This window comes from Prinia subflava, chromosome 1 (genome assembly GCF_021018805.1).
Source record: "Prinia subflava isolate CZ2003 ecotype Zambia chromosome 1, Cam_Psub_1.2, whole genome shotgun sequence".
NCBI lineage: Eukaryota > Metazoa > Chordata > Aves > Passeriformes > Cisticolidae > Prinia > Prinia subflava.
The window spans coordinates 116,594,483-116,619,504 of record NC_086247.1 but is presented as its reverse complement, the minus strand read 5'-3'; the positions used below and the strand labels follow the sequence as shown (position 1 = coordinate 116,619,504).

The following is a 25,022-nucleotide window of genomic DNA, read 5'->3' as shown; positions in this document are numbered from 1 at the left end:
CCTTGCCTGGCTGCCACCCTCGGCTCCCAGCACCCCTGGCCTTGTGGAGCAGCCCACTCTTCTTGCCCTCACTCAGAGTGGGTCCCTGGGGAGTTTGGGACACCTTAAGTTTTGCTTAAAATTAAAAAAACCCAAACAAATCAAAATAAAACAAAACATGGACACCTCCAAAACTCCCCCAAAACAAAATAAAACAAAGCCCTAATTCAAAACTTTTACATTAATGTGCTTGATCTAATAAAATCTTCACTGTAAAAAATTCTTCACTTTTAAGATCGAAACTAAACTTACTAACAAGGATATTTAGGTTTTTTTCACACTCATCTTGCATATGGAAGACTCAGTTCCATCACTGTGCTCTACCACATCCTGGTCTTCATGTTGGTTGTCCCCCACCCTGAACTAAAGAGCAACTTGCTTACACAGAATTAATGTATGGCATACAATATTTGACCAGTTTGAGGCTCATATAGCAGAGATGCCTACCTCTCATTTATCATCCAGTGTTTCCTTTGCTGTCTGTGGGGAAAATCAGCACTTCCAGTGCACAATTCGTCTCATTCTATAGGAGATGTTTCATAGAGAACAGCTCTAAATGCACATTTATAATCTACATTACACTGTGTATAGTAATGAAGGGGTCAACTGGCCTACCCAATAAACCAGAGGCTGGGGAACTGCTTTAGTGCCTAACAGCTTTACCAAGGTCCTACCAGAAGCTCAGGTCTCCAGTGTCAGATGAACTTCAATCTCACATCTCAGATGGCCAATCTCTTCCTTTCTTTCTCATGAAAAATTGCAAGAGCTTCTCAAGCTATGCTAGGATGTAATAAAAATAACTTTTAAGACTTGTCTTCTGCCATAAAATGAAATTCTTATTTTATGAGCACAGAGAACTTTTGAACACCAGTACAGTAAAAAATATATAAGAAACGGCCAGGCTGTTAAATGCCCAATTTGTAAAATGGCCAAATTATTCACCATGCTCTGCATAGCTCTGAAATATAGATTTCCATTAACAGATGGCATAATCTATGAAGAATTTTAATTTAACTGTTCTTATACTTAAGAGGTGCAAATTAAAGATAAAACCGTGGACTAAATAACTGTAAATCTACAAATGTTGCAGTATTTTTTAATGAGAAACACAGTCTAAATTGTATTTAACATTAATTAAGAAGTCAGAAATTAAAATTGGTTTGGCCTCAGTTGTAAGGAAAACAGAAGGCTTCCCTTTTTTAGCCAAAATATTTTGGATTATTTTTTTGTGCTGCAGTCACACAAATCTTTAGTTCTGTAAAATATTTTGAACATGCTTCTTTTGGAAGAATATTCTAAATCAACTAATGACAGATTGAACATATTGCTGAGCATTGACTCACAGGTTTTGGGGTTTTGGCAGGGAGAGGTTGTTTGGTTGTTGTGGTTTTGTTCAGGGTTTTTTTGGTTGATTGCAAAATACGGGATTGAGTGGACAGTAAAAAAGTGTCTGCAGCGTGTCACAGCATGACATTTATATTGACTTCTTCCCTGAAAGGGGCAAATCTGTGACTTCTTGGCAGAGGAAGGTTTGAAAAATTAGACAGGCGGGTGCCAAGTGGCAATTTATTTATCTAATTATTAGCTAAAGCCTGAACTGAATGCTAAGTGTTAAGAATCAGACATCACAGACTAGTGCAGTAGCTTCAGTGAAGTCTGTATTTTATGTTAAGCTTTGGAACTCCACAACTTAACTGAACGGCTTCTTACCCAACTACTACAGTCATAAACATGTAAGCACTCCTACACTGAGGAACACAATTCACAGGATTCAGCAACCTCACCAAAGAGTCTGAAATCAGTGATGAGCTGAGAGGCCTTTATTTTGACTTCACCCCCTTAGTCTATTCTGTTGCAGGGACTTGGTCACAGGTATCAGTCCCCCAATGGGATGTTCTGCCCTAAAGTCCCAAGTCAGTTGTTGCCCAAAATAAAAGATGAGCAAGTCTTAAATAGTTGCTAATCTCTGCATGTTTTCACGATTTCAGCTAACTAGAGACATATTCTTTGCTTTTAGTACTATTAAATATTTACACTCATCTGTCTGTTTTTTTAAAAACATGAACTATGCTTAGCAACTGATTGTGACAGATGTATTTTGACATGAGAATGTCTAGGAAAACCATACTGAATCCTATTTCAGCAAGAATAAGACAGACTCTTCCAGCTGACATGCAGTGTCCAAAAAGCCACCACCAAACATAGGTACTTACACTCAGATTTGGACCTATTTTCTTACTATTATAATGTGAATACATAGATGAAATAGACCCTGGGCAAGATTCAGAAGTCTTTTTCCTATGACATGTCAACCCCCATATTTCGTGTATTTCTCTCCCCGACTTATCAAGCCATGAGTAAAGTCACTAGCACATTTTGGAACAACTCACTAAAGCATGCTCAGACAGAAAAGGGAGAGGACTTGCTGACTAGTGCACTGTGCCCAATTAGCTGCTACCACAGCAAACGTGGCACAGAACCTCATTCATAACCAAGACAGTCTTTGCCTGCTTCACACCTTTTCTGTGTTTTGACACTGACAAGTATCTTTTAATTTCCTGAGAATTTTCACTAGTGAGTTTATTTATACACATCAATTCAAGTATTTATGCTTGAAGACCTTCTTACCTTGAATAGCTTTTTTCTTTTCTTGAAGGTTACTGCCATTTCCATCCCATCATGGAGGGTGCGACTGGGTCTCTTTTGTACTCAGCTTCCATCCGTATTCTAACCATATAAATTTTATTATATTATTGTCTCATCCCTCATGTCTTTTCCAAAAAGATATGATTATTCTTTATTATGAAACAGTGAAGTTATCAAAATACAGTTTTTATTCTGTGGTGGTATAATGCAGAATATACCTCAATTAACATATTTGATTTTATTTTTAACAGCTGTATTAAATTTGTAAATCATTGCCATAAATGGCAATACCTGTACACTGTGTTCTTCAGTTGTCAACAGCTACTGAGTTCTTAGAGCTACTTGTTATTAGACTCTAAATACATGATTGCCCCTTTCTTTCCTATTGAGTTACAGCTCCTTTCTATTATATCAGTTCTCAAGGTCGTTCTACTCTTTCTGGAAAATATCATGTTCCTTTCTCAATTGATGATAGCTCCTAATGTGTGTTATCAAAGAATTTCAAGAGCACATGCTTTTTTTCTGTGTGTAAAATCACCAGTGAATCCAGATGCAACTTAAAACTCCCTTCTAGTTTCTCTCCCCAGCCTAACAATTCTCCTTACACTATAACCCATGCAGACTCCAGTTAGTTTCTTTCAAAAATTATTTGAATTGTCATACTACCAATTTAGTATTTTTAAGGATCATAGTCTCAAACACCTAAGCAAATCTGGAACAACTAATCTACACTTTCCTAATGAAGAAATCACTAAAATTTTGATAATTTTGTTTCATCTAACTTACCTTTGAGAAGACTCAGCTGTCTTCTAGCCCACTACCTTTTTCCATGTGGGTGATACCTCTGACCTTCAAAAAGCCCTCAGGTAGCTACCAGGTGTTTTAAATAGTAAGGTATAATTGTCCCAGTCACCTCCCTCCACCCCTCTTTAATTTAGAGATATTATATTGACTATTTATCAGTTAAAACTACTACTAAAAACTACCAGACCATGAAATTTTACTCTTGGACTTATAAAGATGTCATCTAAATTTACAAGTGTGAGTGGATCAGGGCCAGTATTTGTAAGAGTGTCAGTACTTGATGGTACTACTGACAGTAAATTAGCACCCAGTAATTTAACTGTGCCTTGCATTACTAAATGGAGGGCTTGTGCTGGTTATCTGTAAGCACTAGGAAGAATATTTCATTGCCCTGCTAAATAACTTGGTCTCAGGTTTGAAATCTTTCACTGCAATATTGGAGATTGTCCATAGCTGGAAGAACATTGTTCAAGAATACTAACAAACTTCTCCAGTTCTCAAGAGTTGCAGTGTATTTGGCAGGGTTAAACTTGTTCTCTTGGGTTCATACAGAACCTCCCTACATTTAATTTCCAGAACTATTAGTCTCTCTAGCACTTGCTGTTGGACTAACTTGGATATTCTGAAGGCTCTTTGACACATTTGGTAATGTGTGTGCTCTTTATCTCCAGTGTTTTCACTGGGTCCTGGTAGGTTTTGATGTTCTTTATCCAAATTTAAAGAGTATAATGAGTTGGTGGCATAGAGTAGATGACTTGCATATTGCTGTGGATTAAATACCTATTGCGTGGGATACTGATCCATTTCATCCTGTCTCAAAGAGCAGAACTGAAGAGTTTCTGAAGTATTTACTGCCACTATGAAGTTCCTGACAGTCAGATGGACCATGGGTATCAATAAAACATGAAAGGCTAATTTACTTTTTTTTTTCCCTACTGCTTTTCACAGCTGTATAAGGAGGTGAAAAAAGCTCTAAGTTTTATTCCAAGAATTCACTTGCCATGAAAAATACCCCAGTGGAGAACAAAGAACTGTACACAGTTAGGGAGAAGGCTTAATTAAAGCACAGCCAACAAAACTGGCTTCAGTGCTCACCATTTAAAGCAGCCAATACTGTAATGGGGGGCTTTAATGCAGGACTCCAGCCACATGGTTTGATTATGCCACCGAAGGGGATAAAGGGGTACTGTATCATACACCCACATTATACAGACCATAAGTGGGTGTTTTCATTTTTTTTTTTCCTCTTAAATGCTCCTTGCAGTGTCCCATGCTACTGAGAGAGTCACAAAATGTGATTTAGAAGGATTGGAGGGGAGAAAATCTGCATGTATGCAGAGAGGCAATACATGTACAGGCATTTGTTGACTACAAGGTGGCTTTAGTGTGAGTCATTGGATAAAGAGCTACAGCTGTTCCATCTCCTTTCTAAAACTGTAAAAACAGTAGAAGAAGAAGAAAGAAATAGGCAATTTCTCTTTGACTGACGTGTAGATTTCAGCAAACTGGTCGGACATGAGCAACTGCAGGAAGAAAAAAAAAAAGTGACCCATCTTGAGGCTCATTACATTTTCATTTTTAATTCCTGGGTTCTCCTTCAGGGTAGCAAAACTGACATGAATAGTTTTATTCCAATGGAAAAATCAGATTCAGGCAGCAGTTTGACTGGCAATAATATCATGGCAAGTCTACATTGAAAATATGTCTGAAGGAAGGATTACAATTTTGGGTGGGTAGAGGGGGTGGATCATCCCCCATACTGAAGCACTGGTTAAAAATTCTCAAAACAAGACATTTTTCAAACTTACATCCTCTGTGTTATAAATACAACAGAATGACCACATTGAGAACCTCTGCCCCTCCCCATCAAGCCACCAGGCAGTGTTGAGAGGGTTCAAACAAGCTACTAGAAAGGCATAGTTTTGCCTATATTCTCTCATCTCCCACATTGTTGTGCCCCAAATGAATGTCTGCACTTGACAGATTGTATTTTGAACTGACAGTTTTCACCTGATACATGTCTCAATGAGAACAGTTCCCATGGTAAATGCCAGCCACGAGCCACCAGCAGAGAAAGGGCTGACATTGTTAACAAATGCTGCAGGCATTTTTAGTGAGAAAATGGTTTGTGGGTTTTATCCCTTTTTATATTGCTTTTGCACTCAGAAATACATAAATGTTTTTACTGAACATAAGAAATTTAAACATTTAAATTTGATTAAACCTTTGAAGGATCCCAAAAGATGAATATGTCAGGAAAGTATGAAAGAATAAACAGCTGTCTGTGCCATAAAACTCTAGATTAGGTAAAGAGCACTGTAGTATAGATGTTCTCTCTTCACACTATTTTACCATTACTGTTGCTGTGCTGCTTTAAATTCTTTTTTCAATTTATTGACTCTGATCAAATAGCCCAATAGGGGCATTGATGATTACATACTTCTTAAATGTATATTTAATTTTATGGATTCTGTTCATTCATGTGAGAGACAAGACAATGAATAAAGAAACACAGAAGAAAAATCTAATTGTAATAAAAAGAAATTAAGAGTATGGATATTCTTTCTGGAGACCCAGGTGTTGATAAAATGTAGTGATATCTTGGCTGGTATGAACACGCCTGAAGACATGGAGTACCAAGGAAAATTATTGTGTCCTTCAACTGAGTGTCCAAAACCTATGCAATGACTATTATTAACTAAGCTTGTTCCTAACCATTGGTGTCAAATCCTTGATTTCTACTGTGAACAGAAAAAATGCCATTGTATTGACAGTGTGCCAAGTGTGAAGACCATTGCTACAATGTCGCTGTGGTATCTAATCCAAAGAATGTCTTCTGAGTTCTTTCTCATCAAACTTATTTTAAAGTTAAGATCTCACGATCTTCAAGGTCCCTACTTTTTTATCCAGGAATTCTCCAGCTTGTTCATACCTCAGAAGTTCCATTTAAGAACATTGCACAAGGAAAAAGGGTCAAATTAGACCACCAAATTCTTTACATTGACTCTTTCAAGTCTTCTTATTTCACCACCCAAGCATCATCCCAGCATGAAGCGGACCAACACAAACCAGGCAGTCACTAATCATGTTTCACACTCAGCCAAGTTTCTTTATCAAAGTATCAATACTGAATCAGAGTTGAATGACACCTAATTGCAGTACACAGCATGACTGCAAAAGGCCTTGTCCACTAAGAGCAAAAAATTGCCTCTATTGAAATCAAAGATTTTTGCCACTGCTATCAGGAGTCCCAAAGTTAAGAGCATTATGGTTTTCATACCATTGTTCATTTCAGTCTGGAGCAGATTCTTTCAGCTGCTGACATTTCAGGTCAGGCTATGTAATAATCATCTTCCAGATAGTTACATTTACTCCTAAATGGTCCTGAATTTTAATAAACCTGTAGAAGGGAGAGGCCATAAAACTCTCATCCTTGGCTAAACCCTTTGCTGTGTGTTTGAGATTTCAACTAGTTTAAGATAGGATTTATCAGTATTACTGTTTCTTTTAGTCATGTACTGAATTCCAGCACAGAAGCTTCTGTATGATTGGCACTGAAGGAATGGCACTAAGAGATAAACAATGAGAACAGAAGATGTGATGTCAAAAAATACTTAACATTTGACATAGTATAGGCTCACATTTTCATATGCATCTTGATAAACAGGAAGCCCACTCTTATTTTCTTGGGAGCTTTGGGAGCTTAGAGTCTTGAAGCCTGAACTGTGCTGAAGTCAGTTTTAGAAATCAAAATTCAGACACCTGTTAGTAAAAAGAACAGATTTCTTATTGTTGTGAGTTAACCCCAGAACCAGGACACTCATGAACTGGTCTAGGTTCTGACTTCACATGTTTTTAACAAGATCTGTGCAACGAGTGTCTGTGCCTTGTATCTACCCAAAAAAATGTTACAATTGTGAAAACCTTTTTAGATCTTGCTCCTCAGTGTTGATATAAAGTTCATAAAATGATGTTTACTTTTGCTGAAAGAAGATATCGGGTTAGAAACTCCCCAGGATGCTTTGAAGAGACTCTAAAAACTATGTGTTTACTGGGAGTGAAAGGCAGAAACAGGGGCTCCTAAGCAGCATGATTTCACTTTTCAGGAAATATGGGGCCAACATGCTACTGCGTCTTTGGCATATAAAATAGAACTAAATAGACTAAAGGCAGGTCCATTCAGTTATGGTATTCCTGATGTAAATGGAAGATAATGAAGTGAGACACTAAATTTACCAAAAGTATCCTTGCATTGATTTGACACCTTGAGTGTCTTTTAAACTTTTAAAATGCAGAGCCAATTGTAATATTTCAATACTAAAATGACAGATGTAGTTCTTCTAATTATATTAACTTTATTTAGCTATTCCTAATTTTATATAATTTTATATAATTTATCTTAAAATAAAGATGTATACTTTTCAAATACAATACTTCTTGACATGGTCAGTTCTTTTTTTCATTTTAGATCATCATATTTATACCATTTGCTTACTGACCCCTCACATCAGCTTTTACAGCAGTTTTCAAGAAGGTAGCTAATTTCATGGTTCAGAGCAATGACGATCCTTCGGAACAAAGGTTTGAAGCCATAGATATTTGGAAAAACGCAGATAGCATAAAAATATCAATAAATATATATATATCTCCCACAAAAATACCATCTCTTCAGGTCAGAACAGGATAGCTGTTCTTTAACACTTTGAATAGAATGTAAGAAAACATCCCTGAACCTGATTGTTTTTCTGAGTTCATTACCCAGCCACTTCCCCACAGGCTGATTTCACACTCTTATCCCAGTGAGTGACTTCGATGAAATGATCTGCTTCTTTGTGCTTTAGGCTTCCTCTTGGCCCTGGAGTGCTACAGTAATATGAAATAGGACGGGATGTTTTTCTTTAATAGTGCTCTCCACACTGGATGTATTGACAAGTAGGTGTAAAGTGTCTTCTGTTTGCTACCTCCTCTGTAATCTGCTGTGGACATACCCTTGACCAGAAGTTCTCTTTGCCCCATCAGATTGCTGTGCCAGTATTCTCCTTGACAGATAAATATATATATCTATATATATATAATAGAACTGTTGTGCTGATGTCCTGGGTACGTTGGCTTGTTACTGACCGAGAAGGGGTGGAGCAGCAAGGCACAGAAAATCCACTATACATTCTAACATTTAGGCTTTATCCTTTATTAGGTAGTGAGTAAGAGACAAAGGAACTGAGTTTGTTGTTTACAGCTGAACTTTAAAAGAGACTCGTGTGAACAAAAGCTTGTTCCATAGAGCACTGTGACAAAAGAGGTCCAAGAAAACTGAAGGTGTCATTGCAAACTAGTTGATGTAAATAGTTGAAATGACACTCTTATTTCTAGCAAAATTTGCATGAACTCTGTCCTTAGTACTGTGCCTCCATACATGCCACAGGCCACGTTTTGGCAAGGATCAGCCTGTTGATTTTGATGGCATCACAACAACACGGCAGGATGTACAGCAGGTGTCCATGCACCAGAAGGCTGTGCATAAGAGCCCTCAGGATATTTGTCTATCTCCCATTTTCCCATCTGCCTGCTTCCTCATGGGGAAAAGAAAGCCTGCCCAGATCTTCTACCTTCCCAAAATGTGAGTTCTCCTCTGCTCCTTTAGCAAGATCTTACTTACACAGGCTCTTACAAAAGGCTCTGAAAACAACTGGTGGTTCATGGAGCACAGCTTGAAAGCTGTTGCCCTTTTCAAGGAGGAATCTGAACACAGCTGGCAATGGCACTGCAGCCTCTGCAAACAGATGGAAAGTTGAAAGCAGGCTTAAAAGACCAAGTCCACTGAATCTTATCATATCATGTACCCAAATAAAATGAAACATTTTTTCAATTGAGTGTGAGGAACAGGTTTTGAAGGCTGGCTTATTTACTGTCTCTTTACTGGGAGCTGCGGAGTAGAGAGCCCTTTTAAATGTCAGCCCCTAGTTATTTAGATGTCTAAACTTGGCTTCAGGAACTTACTTATACTGTTGTTTTGAAAATTAGGCCAAAGCAATCCAGCTGGTAATTAGCCCTGGAATCACCATCATGTCTTTTTCATGGCTACATAGGTGTGAATTAAATATAAACAAAAGCTCATTTCATTTCAAGGCACAAACGTTTGCAAATAAACTGGATGAAATACAAATACATAATATAGAACTTATTTTAATACTTCTAGATAAATAAATGCATCTCTTTGGAATTCTTTGGACACAGATATCCATGGAACCTCTTCTTTCTCTCTCTTTATATATTTTTTATAAAATCTAAATGAGGAGAGGTTTAAAAAATGCAAATATGAATGTAAATGGAAGGCTCACTGATGAACTGCAAGTCAAAAGTGCTGTATATTTCCATCCTCTGTATCTCCCACCTGTCTGCATTAACCACAGGCAGCATTATATAGCAACCCCATGGTCAATATTTTGCATTACTGCCTGTTAATAAAATCTTTCAAATAATTTCCCCGTCTAAACTTAAATTATGCTTTTAAATTTTATTCTGCCTAAATGTATGGTAGGCATTTCACTTAGCTACACATTCAGAGTGGTTGCATGTGACTCAGCAGCGCACCCAATATTAATAGATACTTTTCAGCTCCCTATGGGAAAAAGCAGGCAGCAAGGATCAGATTCAAGAAGTCTATTTTTTTCTCTGTTGTTTGTTGCTTACCACTTAATGACCCACATGTGAAATCAATGGTTATATAATTATTTTTATATAGTAGATTTTCTGTTTATAAGTTATTTTTCTTACTCTAACATATATACAATATATCTATATATACCCCTGATAAATCTTACTTTAAAGGGACACAGTCAACCCCTTTAAGCCTCACAGTAAATATATAAGGCTTTAAGCTGTCTGTACATAACGGTCAGCTACAGAATTCAAGGGTCCCTTGAGATCCTAGAAGTTGTATTTGTTCCAAACCCATGATGTGCAGTTATCTCGTAATATGTATCTCATGTGTCACTGTTTACATTTTATAGGTATATTAAGACATTTTATATCACATCAGCAGGAAATAAAACAAGGAAATAAGTCTGTTGCTAAGAATAAGCCTATAGCAAAAAATATTACCTGTATCTACAGACACTCCCACTGGTGTGACATAAAATGAATATGTGCCATTCTTGGGATGAAATTCTGGCTACAGTGCAGTCAGAAGGAACTTTAAACTGACTTAAATGAGACCAGGATTTTTCTCCTGTTTTTCATTTGCCAGTTATGACTCTGTGTGACCGATTTGTGTCTTCCCTCTGCTCAACACTGAAGTGTCAGGCCTGTTTCATGACAAGAGTGTATTTTTTGTTTTCTACTGTCATGTCTTAAACATTGATCTATCCCGTATGTATTACACTTTTTGAATAAAAACACAGTGTACACATACATTCTCAGTTAAATAAACATTTGACCCATTCTGTGTACAGTATCTGAATTATTTTTTCCCCACTAGATCTTCTTTATCTCTTTCTTTGCCCTAACCTAGATTATTTTCATTCTTCTGTGAGTGAGGAAAACTTTTCTCACCAGGAACAGCTCCATGTTATTGTAATAATTTTTGACTACTTACCAAAGTGACATAATTTTGTTCATTTCATCTTTTGCAACTCAGTTAGAAACCTAGTGGCATAGATAGAGACACAATACTACTATATTACAAGACATCTATTGTATCTACTTTTGTTCAGATAAATACCCAGTAACTGCTGATTTGGCAGGAGGATTGGTAAGGGTACTACTATTCACAGTGTTGTTTTTTTTCCTTCTTCTTTAATCTACAGAATAAAGTATTTTATATACATTGGAACCAGTTAATGCCCTTTAGACAAATTTGTAAGTTGTTTCATAAAGCAGGAAAGACATTGCAGGGAAATATGTGCCAAAATGCACAGTCAAAAGGCTTTGTAAGTTTTATATGTCACTACAAGTCAATGCTGGAGATCAGTTCTAAAACGATCAATGCTCAAGAGAAATGTTCTCATCTGGAGAAAATACTGCCCATTCCCCCTTTCAGAATTTGTTCAGTTCTCTATCAAAAGTTCTGGCTCTTCATATATACTTTAAACTATAAATAAACACTGCATAGTTCAATGTTCTTGATTTTCATTTTTTTGTTTGTTTTGAATTGAAAAATTATTGCAGTACAATTGATTCCTGTTTGGAGTTCAGTAAGGAGCAAACAGCACAGGAGTGTGGGTGGTCCGTATAGGCCCAGGAGCTGGTCGTAGGAGTGCTGGAGGAAGTGCTGAAGTCTGGAAAAGGGTGGCTGCTGGGGCTGTGCGAAGACTGAAGGGGGAATTGACAGCCACAGCAGCAGCTGCTGCTGCAGCTGCCAGCGGATTTGGTAAGATTCGTGGGGCCATCGGCTTTGAAGGTTCCTTTGAAAATACTAATTTTACCTGTGGGGAAGAAGAGAAAACAAACAAACAGAGACACATAATTTGTTCATGCTGGCTACAAGAGAGGGAGCTTCACTTAAGATTATACAAAATATAGTGCAAAATCAAGCAAGAGAGGCCTCAGGGTGGCCACTGACTCTGTGAGCTACAGACTTGTAACAGGTGAAATGACCTCACCCACTGCACAAGTACAAGGATTTGGTTTGGGGACAAACAGTTCCAGTGTTCACTCCTTATTGCTGACACTCATAAGTTAATATGAGATTAGAAATCAAAGCAAATCTAAAATGTTACTGGGGAATCTGCACCAAAGTAAAGCTGAAGGTACCCTGCAACAATTAAACAAGGAAAAATTAGATATCAATTAACAGATCTCCATCTGGACAGCTTAATGTAGAGACCAGAGCAGAATGAAAACATATCCTATTTCCCGATCTTACAAGATATTTTTGTTTTAATCATTAGGATGAGAGTGCTACTTAAAATTAAGATCTCCATATAGCTCCTCTTCATTTACTCCTGCTTCTAATAACAAACAAATAAACCAATCTTATCTTTCATGAGTTATAAAAATCTCTCATGTTCCATATGTTTAAATGGGTGCTGCCCCATATAGTTTTGCTGCATCATCAATGTCTTCAGCTGTGTTCCACTAAGATAGTGTTCGTTCTTACAAGGATTGTGAAAATTTGGAAGATATTTTAAAGTAGTATTCTGCCAATCTATGATATTTCTGCTCCTACCACTGAGGTTTCTTCTTAAAAAAACAATTAAGATCATGACATGATTTTAATTTGTGGACTACCAAATACAAATCAAAAAAGCCTCAATTACGGCTTCCTAAAAGAGGAAAAAAAACCTAAACCCTGAAGTTTCTCCAAGACAGAAAATAATTACAAGAGGTCCAGTAATATTTAAGAAAATTTGCATTTGGGATGCATACAAATGACCATCAGAGCAGTCTCTATAGATTTTTGCAGTTTTCATTGGAATTTCAAGTTTCTAATGAGATGCCAGGGGCCTGAATACCTTTGCAGTCCTGTTTTTATAACTCTGAGATAAGATTAGAAACTTCATTTACTGACTAAGAAAGGTTCCCACTCTTCTCTGATGGACTCTGGGTGGGTCTGTGTCCTAGCATGACCTGAGAAGTCTTGCAAAGGGCATAAACCTGAATGCCTGGTATTGAACATACAGAATATGTGTACCCTGCAGTGGTACATCTCCATGTTAAGTATGGACACTTTTTACTTACAAGGAAACACAATTTCTCATTCTTGACTTAAAAGGTGATTTTCAAGTAATTAATTTGCACAATATCACTCTGACATTTTCAACTCAACAGAACCCTACTGAGTGAATCATCAGAAAGTAAGGACAGGAGTACCCTGGCATGAACCACAATTGAGTTTCATCATTACGCTGTCACCATATCCCAGAAGGTCTGTTGGTTCTTTACTGGCCAGATGGATAGAGGATTTTTATTTTTCCCCATACCCATTGGCAACACTGTTGGCTTCCAGGTCCTTTAAAGCTTTGGGAGAAACACTCAGATCAAACCAAATTCTTTAATTCTCTTAATAAAGGATATAATAGATATAGATATAGAATTCCTTATGGTGCCTGTGAAAAGCAACGATCTTATCTTTTCCTTGATCAGTGTTATGCTTACTGATCTAAGCTGTCTTCTTCCTTTGCTGAATATATGACTTTTCCTCCATCCTTACATTTTTAATAAATACCTTTTACAGCCTTATTTAGAATGGAAAAAAACCCAAAACCCCAAACCAAAGCCAAACAAAATCACAAAACAAAACAATATGCCTCCACACGCCACCCCCTCCAAAAAAAAACCAACCCAAAAACCAAAAAACCCTGAGGAAAATAAAAAAAGTAACCCTGAGTACAAAGTGCTCTTTGGTCTAGAGTTCACAGTAAAGGATGTTTTTTGTAACAGTTATTTTATTGCAGAAAGGTTGGACTATCAAATGCTTGACAACCTTTTTCTCTCCAGTGCAGTATGTTATACCTGCTGGAAAGTTGTGGCTTGAAGAAATACCAAGTAAGTCCCAACACTACAGCACGTCTTAAACTCTCAAATATCATTGTGGGACTTCATAAAGCTTCTATCTCTGAAGCATGTAAATTTAAAACAGACAGAAAAGTACAAATGATATTGAAAACCTGGTAAAAGAAGGTCTAGAAAAGCTATGACAATGTAGCTTGTTCTTTTTTAAATTTCTGTAGGCAAATTTGATGATGTCCATACATATTTGTCATGAAGAACAAAGATCTCATGTAGCTCTTTCTATTAAAAGGCTAAGGCTTTCTTGCCATTCTTGGAGGAATCAGGTACTTCTACTGTTGTCAGATAGCTTTTCAGTTAACTTATCAACATGATTCTGATTTCAAGGTAGCTGCAAAACTAGTAATACTTAACACATACAGTACCTTGCACCTTCATTTCTAACCCGTAATTAAATCACAGGTCAACATTAGGAGTAAAGGAGCCATTATTTGTTTCCTTTCCAATGAAGTACACTAAGGGACAAGTAACAAAATATTAATGGCTTCAGCTAGGGGAAGGGAGTAAAGAAAAAGCATTAAATTGAAGGTGAAATTAGAGTATCTCTGGCTTGTTGCTGTGCCATTCTGCACTTCAAGTGACAATAATTCCTGCAATTTTTATATTCAAAACCTTGAAGACAAAATGGAGAACTGGTCTCTCTTATTGAAGCCACAATTCTACCACATATATCTGTTCATTTATTGCTAGTTCGTTCTTAAATCCCTATTGCCTCTTTGATGCCCTCTAGCCTGACCTGTATATTGTGAGCAATTGGGATTGAGGGAGCAGGGAAAGGACACACTGGTGTTATTTGTCTTGAACCTTGGCTGGAGTTCTCAGAAATCACCATTACATAAATTGGCAGAGAACTGTGCACGACAACAACAATGTAATAGTTGTTTTTATCCCCTGAAAAATAATGCATTTCCTAAAGGAATAATAATCCTGCCAGAAAGGCTTTCCTGATTCCATATCCTACTTACCCCAGTACATATTTTCTATTCCTTTCAGTACAGTTTGTATTGGAGACCTTGATTTTCTTGTGGATTACTGAGAAACCCTATGGGGCTATTTTCCTATTAGTGGATCTAGCAGAATGGTGCACTGCTTTATTCTACAATACACTGCTTTATTCTACAATTCTGCATGAATATGCCACTCATGAGGGCTGCCCCAACAAGGACACAGTTTCTGCCAAGAGCTTTAACTCAGTGTAAAGAGAAATGGGTTTTCACTTTTTCTGTGAAAAAAAAAAAAAAAGCTCCATATTGTGCCTGCATCAGAGAAGATGGTCAAGGCATAAGGGACTAATCTCTATGAGGACAATGAATCAATACCCTCCTTCTGCCAGAACCATTTATAAAACCCTTACAAAGCAGCAGATATAACATTCATGTAGTTGTTTAACTAATGGAGAAGATAAATGTCAGATGTTTCATTATCCCACCCACAATATAAGCTAATTCCTAGTGGCAGCATCTTAGAGGGTTTTTTATTGAAAAAGTAAACCTTCTCAGCCAGTTTATCCTGGCAGTTGAAAATGTGACCAGAACCATCCTGAAACAGTTGAATGAAAGAAGAGACAGGTTTTTTTAATTGTTTCACTTGTTATCTCAACAATTCTCTAAATAAGGATAGAATGAATGGTTTATATTTTATAGAGTTTTATTTAGTTATTTCATCACTACTGTCCTTGGCAAAAACTGGAAAAATCCTGTTTGACATCTGGAAGTTTTTTCCGTCTCTTGCTCTCTAATGGCCTTTGCAACAAGTTTCTTTTTTGAGGTTATTCAGAGTAGCCACAAAAGCAAGGGTCCACAGGTTGTAGTAAATACCCCTTTAAGTATATACAAAAATCCCTTGTAGGCTTCCACTGGCTCCTTCATGTACTTGATACTCCAATGGCTTACATTATTACTCTAGTTCTCAACGTTTTTTCACTTATGTTTTCCAAAAATCCTACTTATCAGGATTAAAATAAAAGTCAAATAAACAGCGTGATTGGCTTACCCCTAGAGGATGTGTTCCCTTTTGGAGTTTGTTGTAAGGGCTGTATTTAGGTTTAGGTGGCTTCCCAGCAGCTCTGTCTTTGTGCCTTCTACTGCTTATGTGCTGTTAAAATATATTTGGGGAGGAGGGAGATGGGGAAAGAAAACAAAGGGTGATAACGCCACAACACATAACTTCAGGTTCTGCTTTACACAAGATTACCACTCCAATACTAAAGGCTTTTGCTCTACAACAGCATTACTTTGACTAATTCAATAATGAAATAGAATAGGCTCACTTGAAATTTGAAGGATCCTTTGTGCACCACATGTTGGGACTAGAATTTTCACCAGTCTAGGTTTGAGTCAGCTTTCACTACAGTTAAATATTTTCTGACCTTTTCTAACTTCAGCAGGACTTGAGTCAGGTTAAGACAGAAGCCTTTGAAAAAGTCCTCCCTAACTCTATAAAGCACCCATCAAATTCAATCCACTGCTAATAGAAAGTTTTTAAAGAATATTAGATAGTAAAGCATCCCCTATTTGGGGAAGAATATAAGGTCATAAAGTTGTTTAAGTCCCTAAGATGACTGGAGATTCTTCTGAGATGGTTACATATCAAACTAAGTAACAGTGAAAAAAATGCTCAAAATCCATTATTTTCTTCATAAGATCTATGAGATTTTTAAAGTATCTTTCTACAAAGATTATCTTGCAGTATTAGAAGTAAGGGACATTTCTCAGAATTGTATTTTTACTTTGATTTTCACTTTCAAGAGAGTTATAACAATAAAAAGACACAGAACTGGATATTTTTTCCTGAAACCAAAATGGGTATTTCTATTGTCCATTATTGAATTCATCTTCGTTCTTGTTAAGTTCCTTAACAAGTATTTAATTCCAATAGGCATATGGAATTAAACTAAGTGTTTTTCAGAAAGCTTTGATCATCTGAAGAATGACTGAACATAACTTAGTGTAATTGCAATTTAGAGGTCATGCTTTTCAGTTAGAGAGAAACGCTGATAAAAATATTAGAAATCTTCTCCATCCCACATTTCTAAGCAGGTTACTCGGTGTTCTGGGAAAGTACTGGCTGCACCCACTTTCACATCTTTGTCAAGGCAAATATCATGCAGTAAATGAAACGGCAGAGTTTATTAGTTCAGGACAATTCTAGCAGTCCAAAAACAGTTGTAACGTGTTGCAGCTTACACCTTCTATAATTCTTTACCAAATAAAGAGTATAATTGAGAGCTTTTGAGAAGACATACTTAATTATGATGAAAATTATAATTTAAACAAAACATACAGCATGGCAGACAAGCACAATGGACAAAACTGTAAGTTCCATTTGGACATGAACTGTTATATTGACATGTGCTGTCTGTGTTGGTACTTTACCACCATGAAGACAAAGAACAGCCAAAGATTCTCACTCTACAAGCTGGCTGAGTACCTGTTTCAGTTGTGTTTCGGAGTTTACGTGCACATCACATATTTCACAGTGAAATGTTTTGTTCTGAAGGCCTGTATTTCCTTTATTCACAGGTCCTTTGCCTTTTACGCCTGCCCGGGGAAACGCTTTTATGGTTCCACTTCCATTCCGAGCTTCCAGCATAGTTTTGTGCTTAGTCCCTGGAGACAATAGAAATGGGAAACAGAAACAACTTTGGCAACTGGGTTGCTTTTTTTTATTATTTTCTTTTTAAAATAAAATCATATGGGCCTCAGCTTGGTGCCATGTGCTATCCTTGGAATAGGACCGTGTTGGTCTGTATTAGAGTCATACTAATATAACAGTATTTCACACCTGATATTTAGTTACTAAATTACATACCTATAGGTAATGCACTAGAACAAAGCAGCCACACCAGAAAGTAGTGGCACAGATACCCTGATGTGAGGTTAAATGCGTGTGACTTTTCTCATTAACTCCTGCTGCTAATAAGACCTGAATTGTAGTTGCAAAAGAAAAGTAATTTAGCTATTAAAGATGTAGTTGGCTTTGATTTGTAGTCCTCCTGAACAGACTGATAAATATTATGTCTAGGTAGCTTACAAGTAAATCTAGTAATTAACTAATTACTCTGCAAACTAGAAAGGGGCAGAGGTTCCTGGAAGCAACCTACGGATCATTCATGTCCTGGACAGAAACGAAAACATGTGAGAAATATTTATGTGAGAAAAATGCACTTGCATTTATTTTTGTTTTTCCTTTGTAAATAAAGGTTGGATAAAGAACACTGGTGTTCTGTTGCTGTACCTTTTATTCAGACTGAACAATTTCTTCTGCTGTTGACTCTCACACAGGTAGTCTGTGATGATAATGGACTAACTACTGCATACAGAACCACCACTCCACTGCTAATTGCTGTATGCACCCCCAGAGACTTATAAAAAAATGCATGTGTGTAAGCACACACACAGTTTATCAACACAGGCAGCAAAAACTTGTATGGTTGTGTTTAAATATTCAGAATAGTGTTTTGGCTCTCAGCCTGATCAGAATATTTAGAGTCTAACCCTCATAATGAACTTAAAGAGTTTAAAAGGGTACAGCTTAAAGGTGAACTTTTACCAGTTGAAGATCTGGCACACAGCACTCAAAACTGATGGAATTTTGTTTCTTATGAATGCTAAGAAGTTATAATTTCTATTCTGAGTTCTATAGATATGCCAAAGTTATTTCTTTCTTACTTGCATCATAAAACCATTGATAACTTTGTTCTAGGTATATTATCACTGTCTCTACATTTCAAACCTAATATTCTCTATCTGTCTCTTAACCCTACTTACCCTTGATAAGAGGTAGCCCCTGACATCCAAAATCAGGAACTTTCTGTAAGATGGCTCTAGGTGGTCACTGCCACCATATTAAATCCCTAGATATTTTAACCCCACTCACCACTGAGCCAATCAAAAACATCTTAAAATAGTGACTGTGAATGGTGGCTCCCTACTACAGGAACTTACTGATGCTACTAGCTCTAGTGACAAGAAAAAGTTTAAAAACTGAGAAGGATGGAGGTAGGAAATTACCCATTCAATTCTCATGCAGCAGCTGCTACCAGTTGATGAAAACAAAGGGAAAACATACATAATTTTAACAAGTTATTTATTAACAGAGAGTATGGAGCTAAGAACTCTAACTCCCATCACTGAACTCTGACTGACTGATGCTCCCTCTTTCAGCCTTAATTTGTTAGATTTCAAACAAAGCTAATGGCATTCATACTCAGTTTGCTAGCTGGCACAAGCAAACCTACGCAAACTCTGAACACCAAAGGTAATGAACTAGAGCTGTCATTAAGCTCAATAAGGCTTTTAAGCTGCAAAAGCTAAACAGTAAGAAAATCTGCAACTTGCAATAAATTCCTTTCCCTTTTTTGAAAGCCTCTTTGCCTGTCATTTTTATACTTTAATAGTTAATGAATTCCATGTAATTGCCAGTTTTCCGCCACCTCTTTGTCCCCTGCTGCAAGAGATCTAATCTATTCAGGGGAAGATAATTGCAGTGCTCTTGAGACAGAAGGAAAAAAAAAAAAAAATGGAAAAACCAAGCAAGCAGTGCTCCATCTCACCACTGTTGTGCGCCTCCAGCTGTGAGGCAGAGTTGACAGCGACTTTGCATAGTGAACAGTACAGCAGTCTTTTTGCTTTTTCTTCCTCAGTCTCAACGGAAGGGGAAGTGCTGCTGCCAGTGGCTGTTGTGGGGATTTTCTCCACTTTGGAGGTGATCTCAGTTGTCATCACACTGCTCTTCCGGATTTCCACGGTTGTCGTCGTTGATATTGCTGGTGTCCCTGTGTTAGTATCTGCGGGTAAAGAGAGGAGATGGAAAGAAATGAAGACAAACAAAAATAATTGTGTGACCTTTGGTGTTTTCTTGCTGACATCCCAGTGCTGTGATGACAAAAAGAGGCAGATTGTTCTGGTGATGGTTTAACTAATGGTAATGAACTAAACCTGACCTTTTTCTTTGTATTTCGTGTGGTTATGAAATACAGTCCTCCCATGTACTGAAAAACCATGTGTTGTCTCCTGCAGTCTCCTCACAGAGAACTCATAAACTGAACAAAAAGGTCATTAAGACCTGTACTGTACAACAGAAGAAAAATGCAGTAAAAGAAGTCATGTAAATGACCAGCACAACAGGCAGTTAAAATTTATACACACAACTTCAGATGCATAAACAGCCATAGTAACACATAATACTTATGCTGATTGGGTAGCCAAGCTAAAGTTTTAGCATCTTGTACTAATGAAACTAAAATGAAAAAATTGTCCTTTATATCAGGTAAAAAACCCCACAAAACAAAGCAAACAAACAAAAACCCACAAAAAAACACCTTCACTTGATTTTTTCCCAACACCAACACTAAAAGAATTAAGGCAATTATAAATACACAGTACACATTGTTATCCATTATTACATAATAATGATACATACTAATAACAGTAACTAAATATACAACATTCCATATCTGAGACCTAAATAAACACTACTAAGATTTTCATTCTGCCTATCAATAGTATTCTTGGAAAGACTGCAAGCAGGATATACACCTAAATCTGGAAACCTAGACCTTGCACTGAAGAACTTGTGCCTTACCCATAGTTCTCAAAATACACAATGCTATTGGAGTTTGAATAATTGATACATGTTTGCATATGGCATTATCATGTGCTTGTAAGTACTTGGCAGGGTGAAGGACAGCAAAATCCAGCACTGAAGGCAGTGAAGAAGATTGTGGGTAGGGGACATGAGAAGGAGACAAAGGACAGGAGCTGCCTTTGCAGCACTGTATTTTATCATATTAAGCCTACTGAGTAGTAGCTTTTCCAAGAAAAAAAATCTTAGTTACTTTACTGAGATATTCTGGATTTGGGTAATTTCCAGCATGGCTGATTTTGGTTTCCTACATCACTTTGTGTGAGTGATTGTCTACCTGTACTGTGCCTTATTTACTGCCTCCCATTAGAATAGACAAAATAGCAATTCTTTCACTCATAGAGCTAAATATGTGCTCCGATGCAGTTGGGACACAACTGACTGCCACTACAGTGGTGCATTGCAGACTAGTACTGTTCAAAAACTTCCCTTAATGGACAACATTACTAATAGCTTAGCAGGCAATATCAAACTGGAAGCAAGGCAAACACACTGAGAAACCTGATTCAAAACAATATTAATGCATTGAAGAAACAGTTTAGAAAATTAGATGCTTTTCAGTAAAGACAATTGCAGAAATCCACATTCAGTAGGTTTAATGTGATCTATTAACACAGAATGAGGAACAACAACCCCCATACTGCATTTGGGGAAGCTTTATTGTTTATTTTATTTTGATTGTTTTCTTTGTTTATTTGCTTGGTTTTCAGAAAAATCTTTCAGTGGCAGACATGACAAACACAGATCTCTTCTATCATTGTGCTATAAAACAGGTCCCCACCACACTAAAAGTGCAAAGTAAAATATTTAGGAGGTATTTTTTCCTCTTCTGATCAGGTCTGTCCAGTCTGGGGACGGCAATGTCAAAAAAACCCCAAAGTTACTTGTTTTGCTGTTAATCCAGAAGCAATACAAATGCAAAGCAACAAGGGAGGGTTTGTGATGTAGGGAGCCAAAATAAATTAGAGGTTTAGAAAACATGAATTGTGAATATGGAAAGAAAAGGGTGAGCACTGACAATGTTTTTCATATCTGTAGAAGGCAGCTAAAAATAAGAGAATATATCTTCTCCCTCATCCCTCCTAATAGAACAAGGACTACACCATCTATTGGATTACACCAAGAGAGACTTAGATTATATGTGAGGAAATTCTTTCTAATATTAAAGTTAATGAAGCCTGGGAATAGACTACCTACACAGATCCAAAAATATTTCCTACCAGGGGACTTGAAGCTGGCTGAACAAATATTCACACAAATATGAGTCCCTTTCAATCAGTGGGAATATGACCCTTTAAACTCTATTAGGTTCTATACATTGTGTATTTTGTAATGTTTCTACATACTCTCCCAGAGAGTTTTTAAAAATTATCATTCATGAACCCAAGAAAGCAGGTTTTTTTCATGTGAATATTCAGGTATTGACAGGCATTAAAGCATGTAGCAAAAAAATAAAGTCCCACTCAAGGTCAAATCACAGGTTAGGTTCCTTTTCGTAAAAGAGAGCCTGAAGGGTGTTATGTCCTGAATGTACTGAGGATGTCAAATATCAGTGCAGAAAGAACGGTGTTACTTTGCTGAATAGTCTCTTTTTATTCATGATTTTTTTTAAAATAATGTTTCAAAAGAAAAAAAAATATTTTGAAATATTAAGCCTTTTGTTGGGAAACTGATGAAAAAATAAAGCCCTTGAAGATCTGTCCACAAAGCTGTAGAGTTAACTAGTCTCTCCTTTCCCATTCCAGAGAATCCATTGAATGTTTTTTCTCCTTCAGTCAAAAACTGCTGCAGTGAAATTATTTTACTCAAAAGTCTAATCCCAGCCCAAACCCTGTTGCTTTATAAGCATTAACACTGCTTTTAAAACACCAGCTTTTGCATCCTGGCACTACTGTACAGCAGTAGGCTTAGCCAATGTACTCTCTTGGCGACATGGAAGGCAAAGGGCAGATGGCCCAGGGAGGGGAAAGGGACATTAACATTCTCTCAGGATTGATGGCAAAGTTGGTGCTCATTCTAACCTTGCAGGAAATTAGATATGTACATCAATCACCATTGCCAGCTTTGCAGTGTAAGGGTCAGCATTCAGCCCTAAGCAAAATATAGATCATAATTTCTTTATTTTCCACAGGAAAACCTGAGGCAATGAATGAAAGTAAAAAAAAAAAAAAAGCTTCAAGTATCTGACCTTCAGTATCTATGCTGATCTAATATTTCACCATATAATTATTTTAAAGCGAAAAGAAAATACAATCAATTATGCTAGCTGTTTTGGATATTTTTAGGGTATTCTGAGATGCATGAATTAAAGCAGCATAGTATATAAAAATTAAAAATGGTAAATGTCATCAGCATATTCTTCATCTCAAAAATAATCAAAGTTCAGTGCATATATTCTGCATGTTTAAGAGGTGCCCTATATGAATACGCTTTATATTCTACTAATGCAAATACATTAATGGCATTAACACATAAATAGAAAGCCATCAAAGTTCACCATGTAAAATCCATGACACGTTTAAAGATGCAAAGCTGCTCATCCTCATATAAAGTTTAGAATTTTCAGCAGAGATTAAGGATAAAACATTCTAAAAGCTGTCAAGTAAGCTTACAAAGAGGCAATTCAATTCCTTTTCTCACAAGAACTTCTAACCTAACCAGCACAAGTCCCTTTGAATATATTACAGTGTTGCTGCTTGTCCACAGTTCAGTGCCCTAAATACAGGGTACAGCATTAAAGTTATAAGGGATTAAAACAAACAAACAAAAAAAAACCCAACCAAAAAACAAGGAAAAACAACACCAAAAAGAAGTAGGAAGGCATTTGAGTTCATGCCTTGGAGACTGAATCAGCATTTCTGAACACTATATTATGACAGTGCTTTAAGAGCTATTTCAATAATAAATGTTCTAAAATTGAGCTGGAAATTCAGCCACAGTCAAATGGAAGATTTGTTTCTGGTGACGCAGGCTTGCAGCACTGTGCTATTTTCATACCCAGCAAATATTCATTATTGCAACTGTCACTGCTTGGCTTTATTATAGAAGTTGATTGCTGATATTGTATGGAGTTGGACTCCAGCAGAAAAAAAAAAAAAAAAAAGAAAAAAAGAAAAAAAAAAAAAAAAAAAAAAAGGAACAGTCCAGGATTCACAAGAATCCATTTGTGTTCCTGGTCTTAATATAGCAACAGAATAAAAACTAAAAATATAAAAATATTACATTACAATCTATTCTTGGTCATTGGCAAAATCAAAGGTCTATTTTAACAAGAGACAAAGACAGATGAAAAAATATTCTGTGAGAACTGACTTCTTTGAGTACTACAGATACCATGGTTCAAGTGGAAAACTGCATTGTGATTAAGGTTCTCCTAAGTAAGTAGGATTAATTTTATAACCCAGCTACAAGACTCATGAATTTTCTTTAGTATGAAGAAACAGAAAATTACAACTCATGTTTTTCTTCTGAGCATGTGAAAGTCTCACTCATCAGTTCCTGCTACTAAGCCTAAGAATTTCTTATCCTGAAGCTATAAATAGACCCACAGAGGGAAATGTACTCTGACTTCAAACAAATCACAAATATTTATGAACATGTTTTTTCTTCCACAATCTCAAGTGGCACACATTTAAAAATATCTGATTTACACATATCCATGCATTTTGGTCTCATTTAAATCAAACTTCGCCTTTGACATAAAAGGATTGAGCGTTTGGCCCATAATACTGTTCAGGGAAAAAAATAAACAACAAAACAACCAAAAAAACCCCCAGCAACTGTGCCCCTTCAGAAGGTAAAAAACAGGTTCTTTCTCATGACAAACAGAACTTGATATGAAATATTTCACTTATAAGATCTTCTGTTACTGCAGAAACATCATCACCTGGCTAGCTTATAACAAACCCATGTCAATGGTCCCATACAGACCCTTGATACTGGCATGTTCAAGGCTGGGATTGGGACTTGGTGTGTTATTTTCCTTGGTGTATTATATTCCTTGCTAAGAACTGGGTCTTCAGTTTCCTTGGGCTGCTTTGAAAATGCCATTTCCCATGACTTCTGTGGTAATTACATTTGAAGACAAGGCTTAATTTCTTTAGTATCTATAAATATAATAGTACACCAAAACCAAAGTACCATTCCCCCCAAAATGACAGCTGACAGATATTTTTGTGCTTGGCTGATTTTCTGTTCTCATATACTGAAACATAAGCATGTGTGCTAGCACATCCACTGGCTCCAGCACTTAAACAAAACACTGTGAGGAACTTTGACTCAAACATATCAACTTCTTATCCTTCATATGTGCAGAATACAAACTGGTTTTGTGGTTGGTGGATATCTGGCCCTTTACAATATATTGTACAAAAGATTCT

At 36.8% G+C, this 25,022-nt stretch overlaps 1 protein-coding gene across 1 annotated transcript in view; it reads right to left on the bottom strand.

Annotated features, from left to right (window-relative positions):
• Positions 1–5,050: 5,050 nt before the first annotated feature.
• ZNF385D (zinc finger protein 385D) overlaps positions 5,051–25,022 on the bottom strand; it is a 427,490-nt gene continuing 407,518 nt past the window's right edge. The window contains exons 6-9 of the mRNA XM_063409080.1: positions 19,553–19,786; positions 17,428–17,606; positions 15,991–16,092; positions 5,051–11,912 (exon numbers count right to left, since the gene is read on the bottom strand). Coding sequence (XP_063265150.1) covers positions 11,679–11,912; positions 15,991–16,092; positions 17,428–17,606; positions 19,553–19,786 — 749 coding nt within the window. The 3' untranslated portion in view covers positions 5,051–11,678. The remainder of the gene's footprint in view (positions 11,913–15,990; positions 16,093–17,427; positions 17,607–19,552; positions 19,787–25,022) is intronic.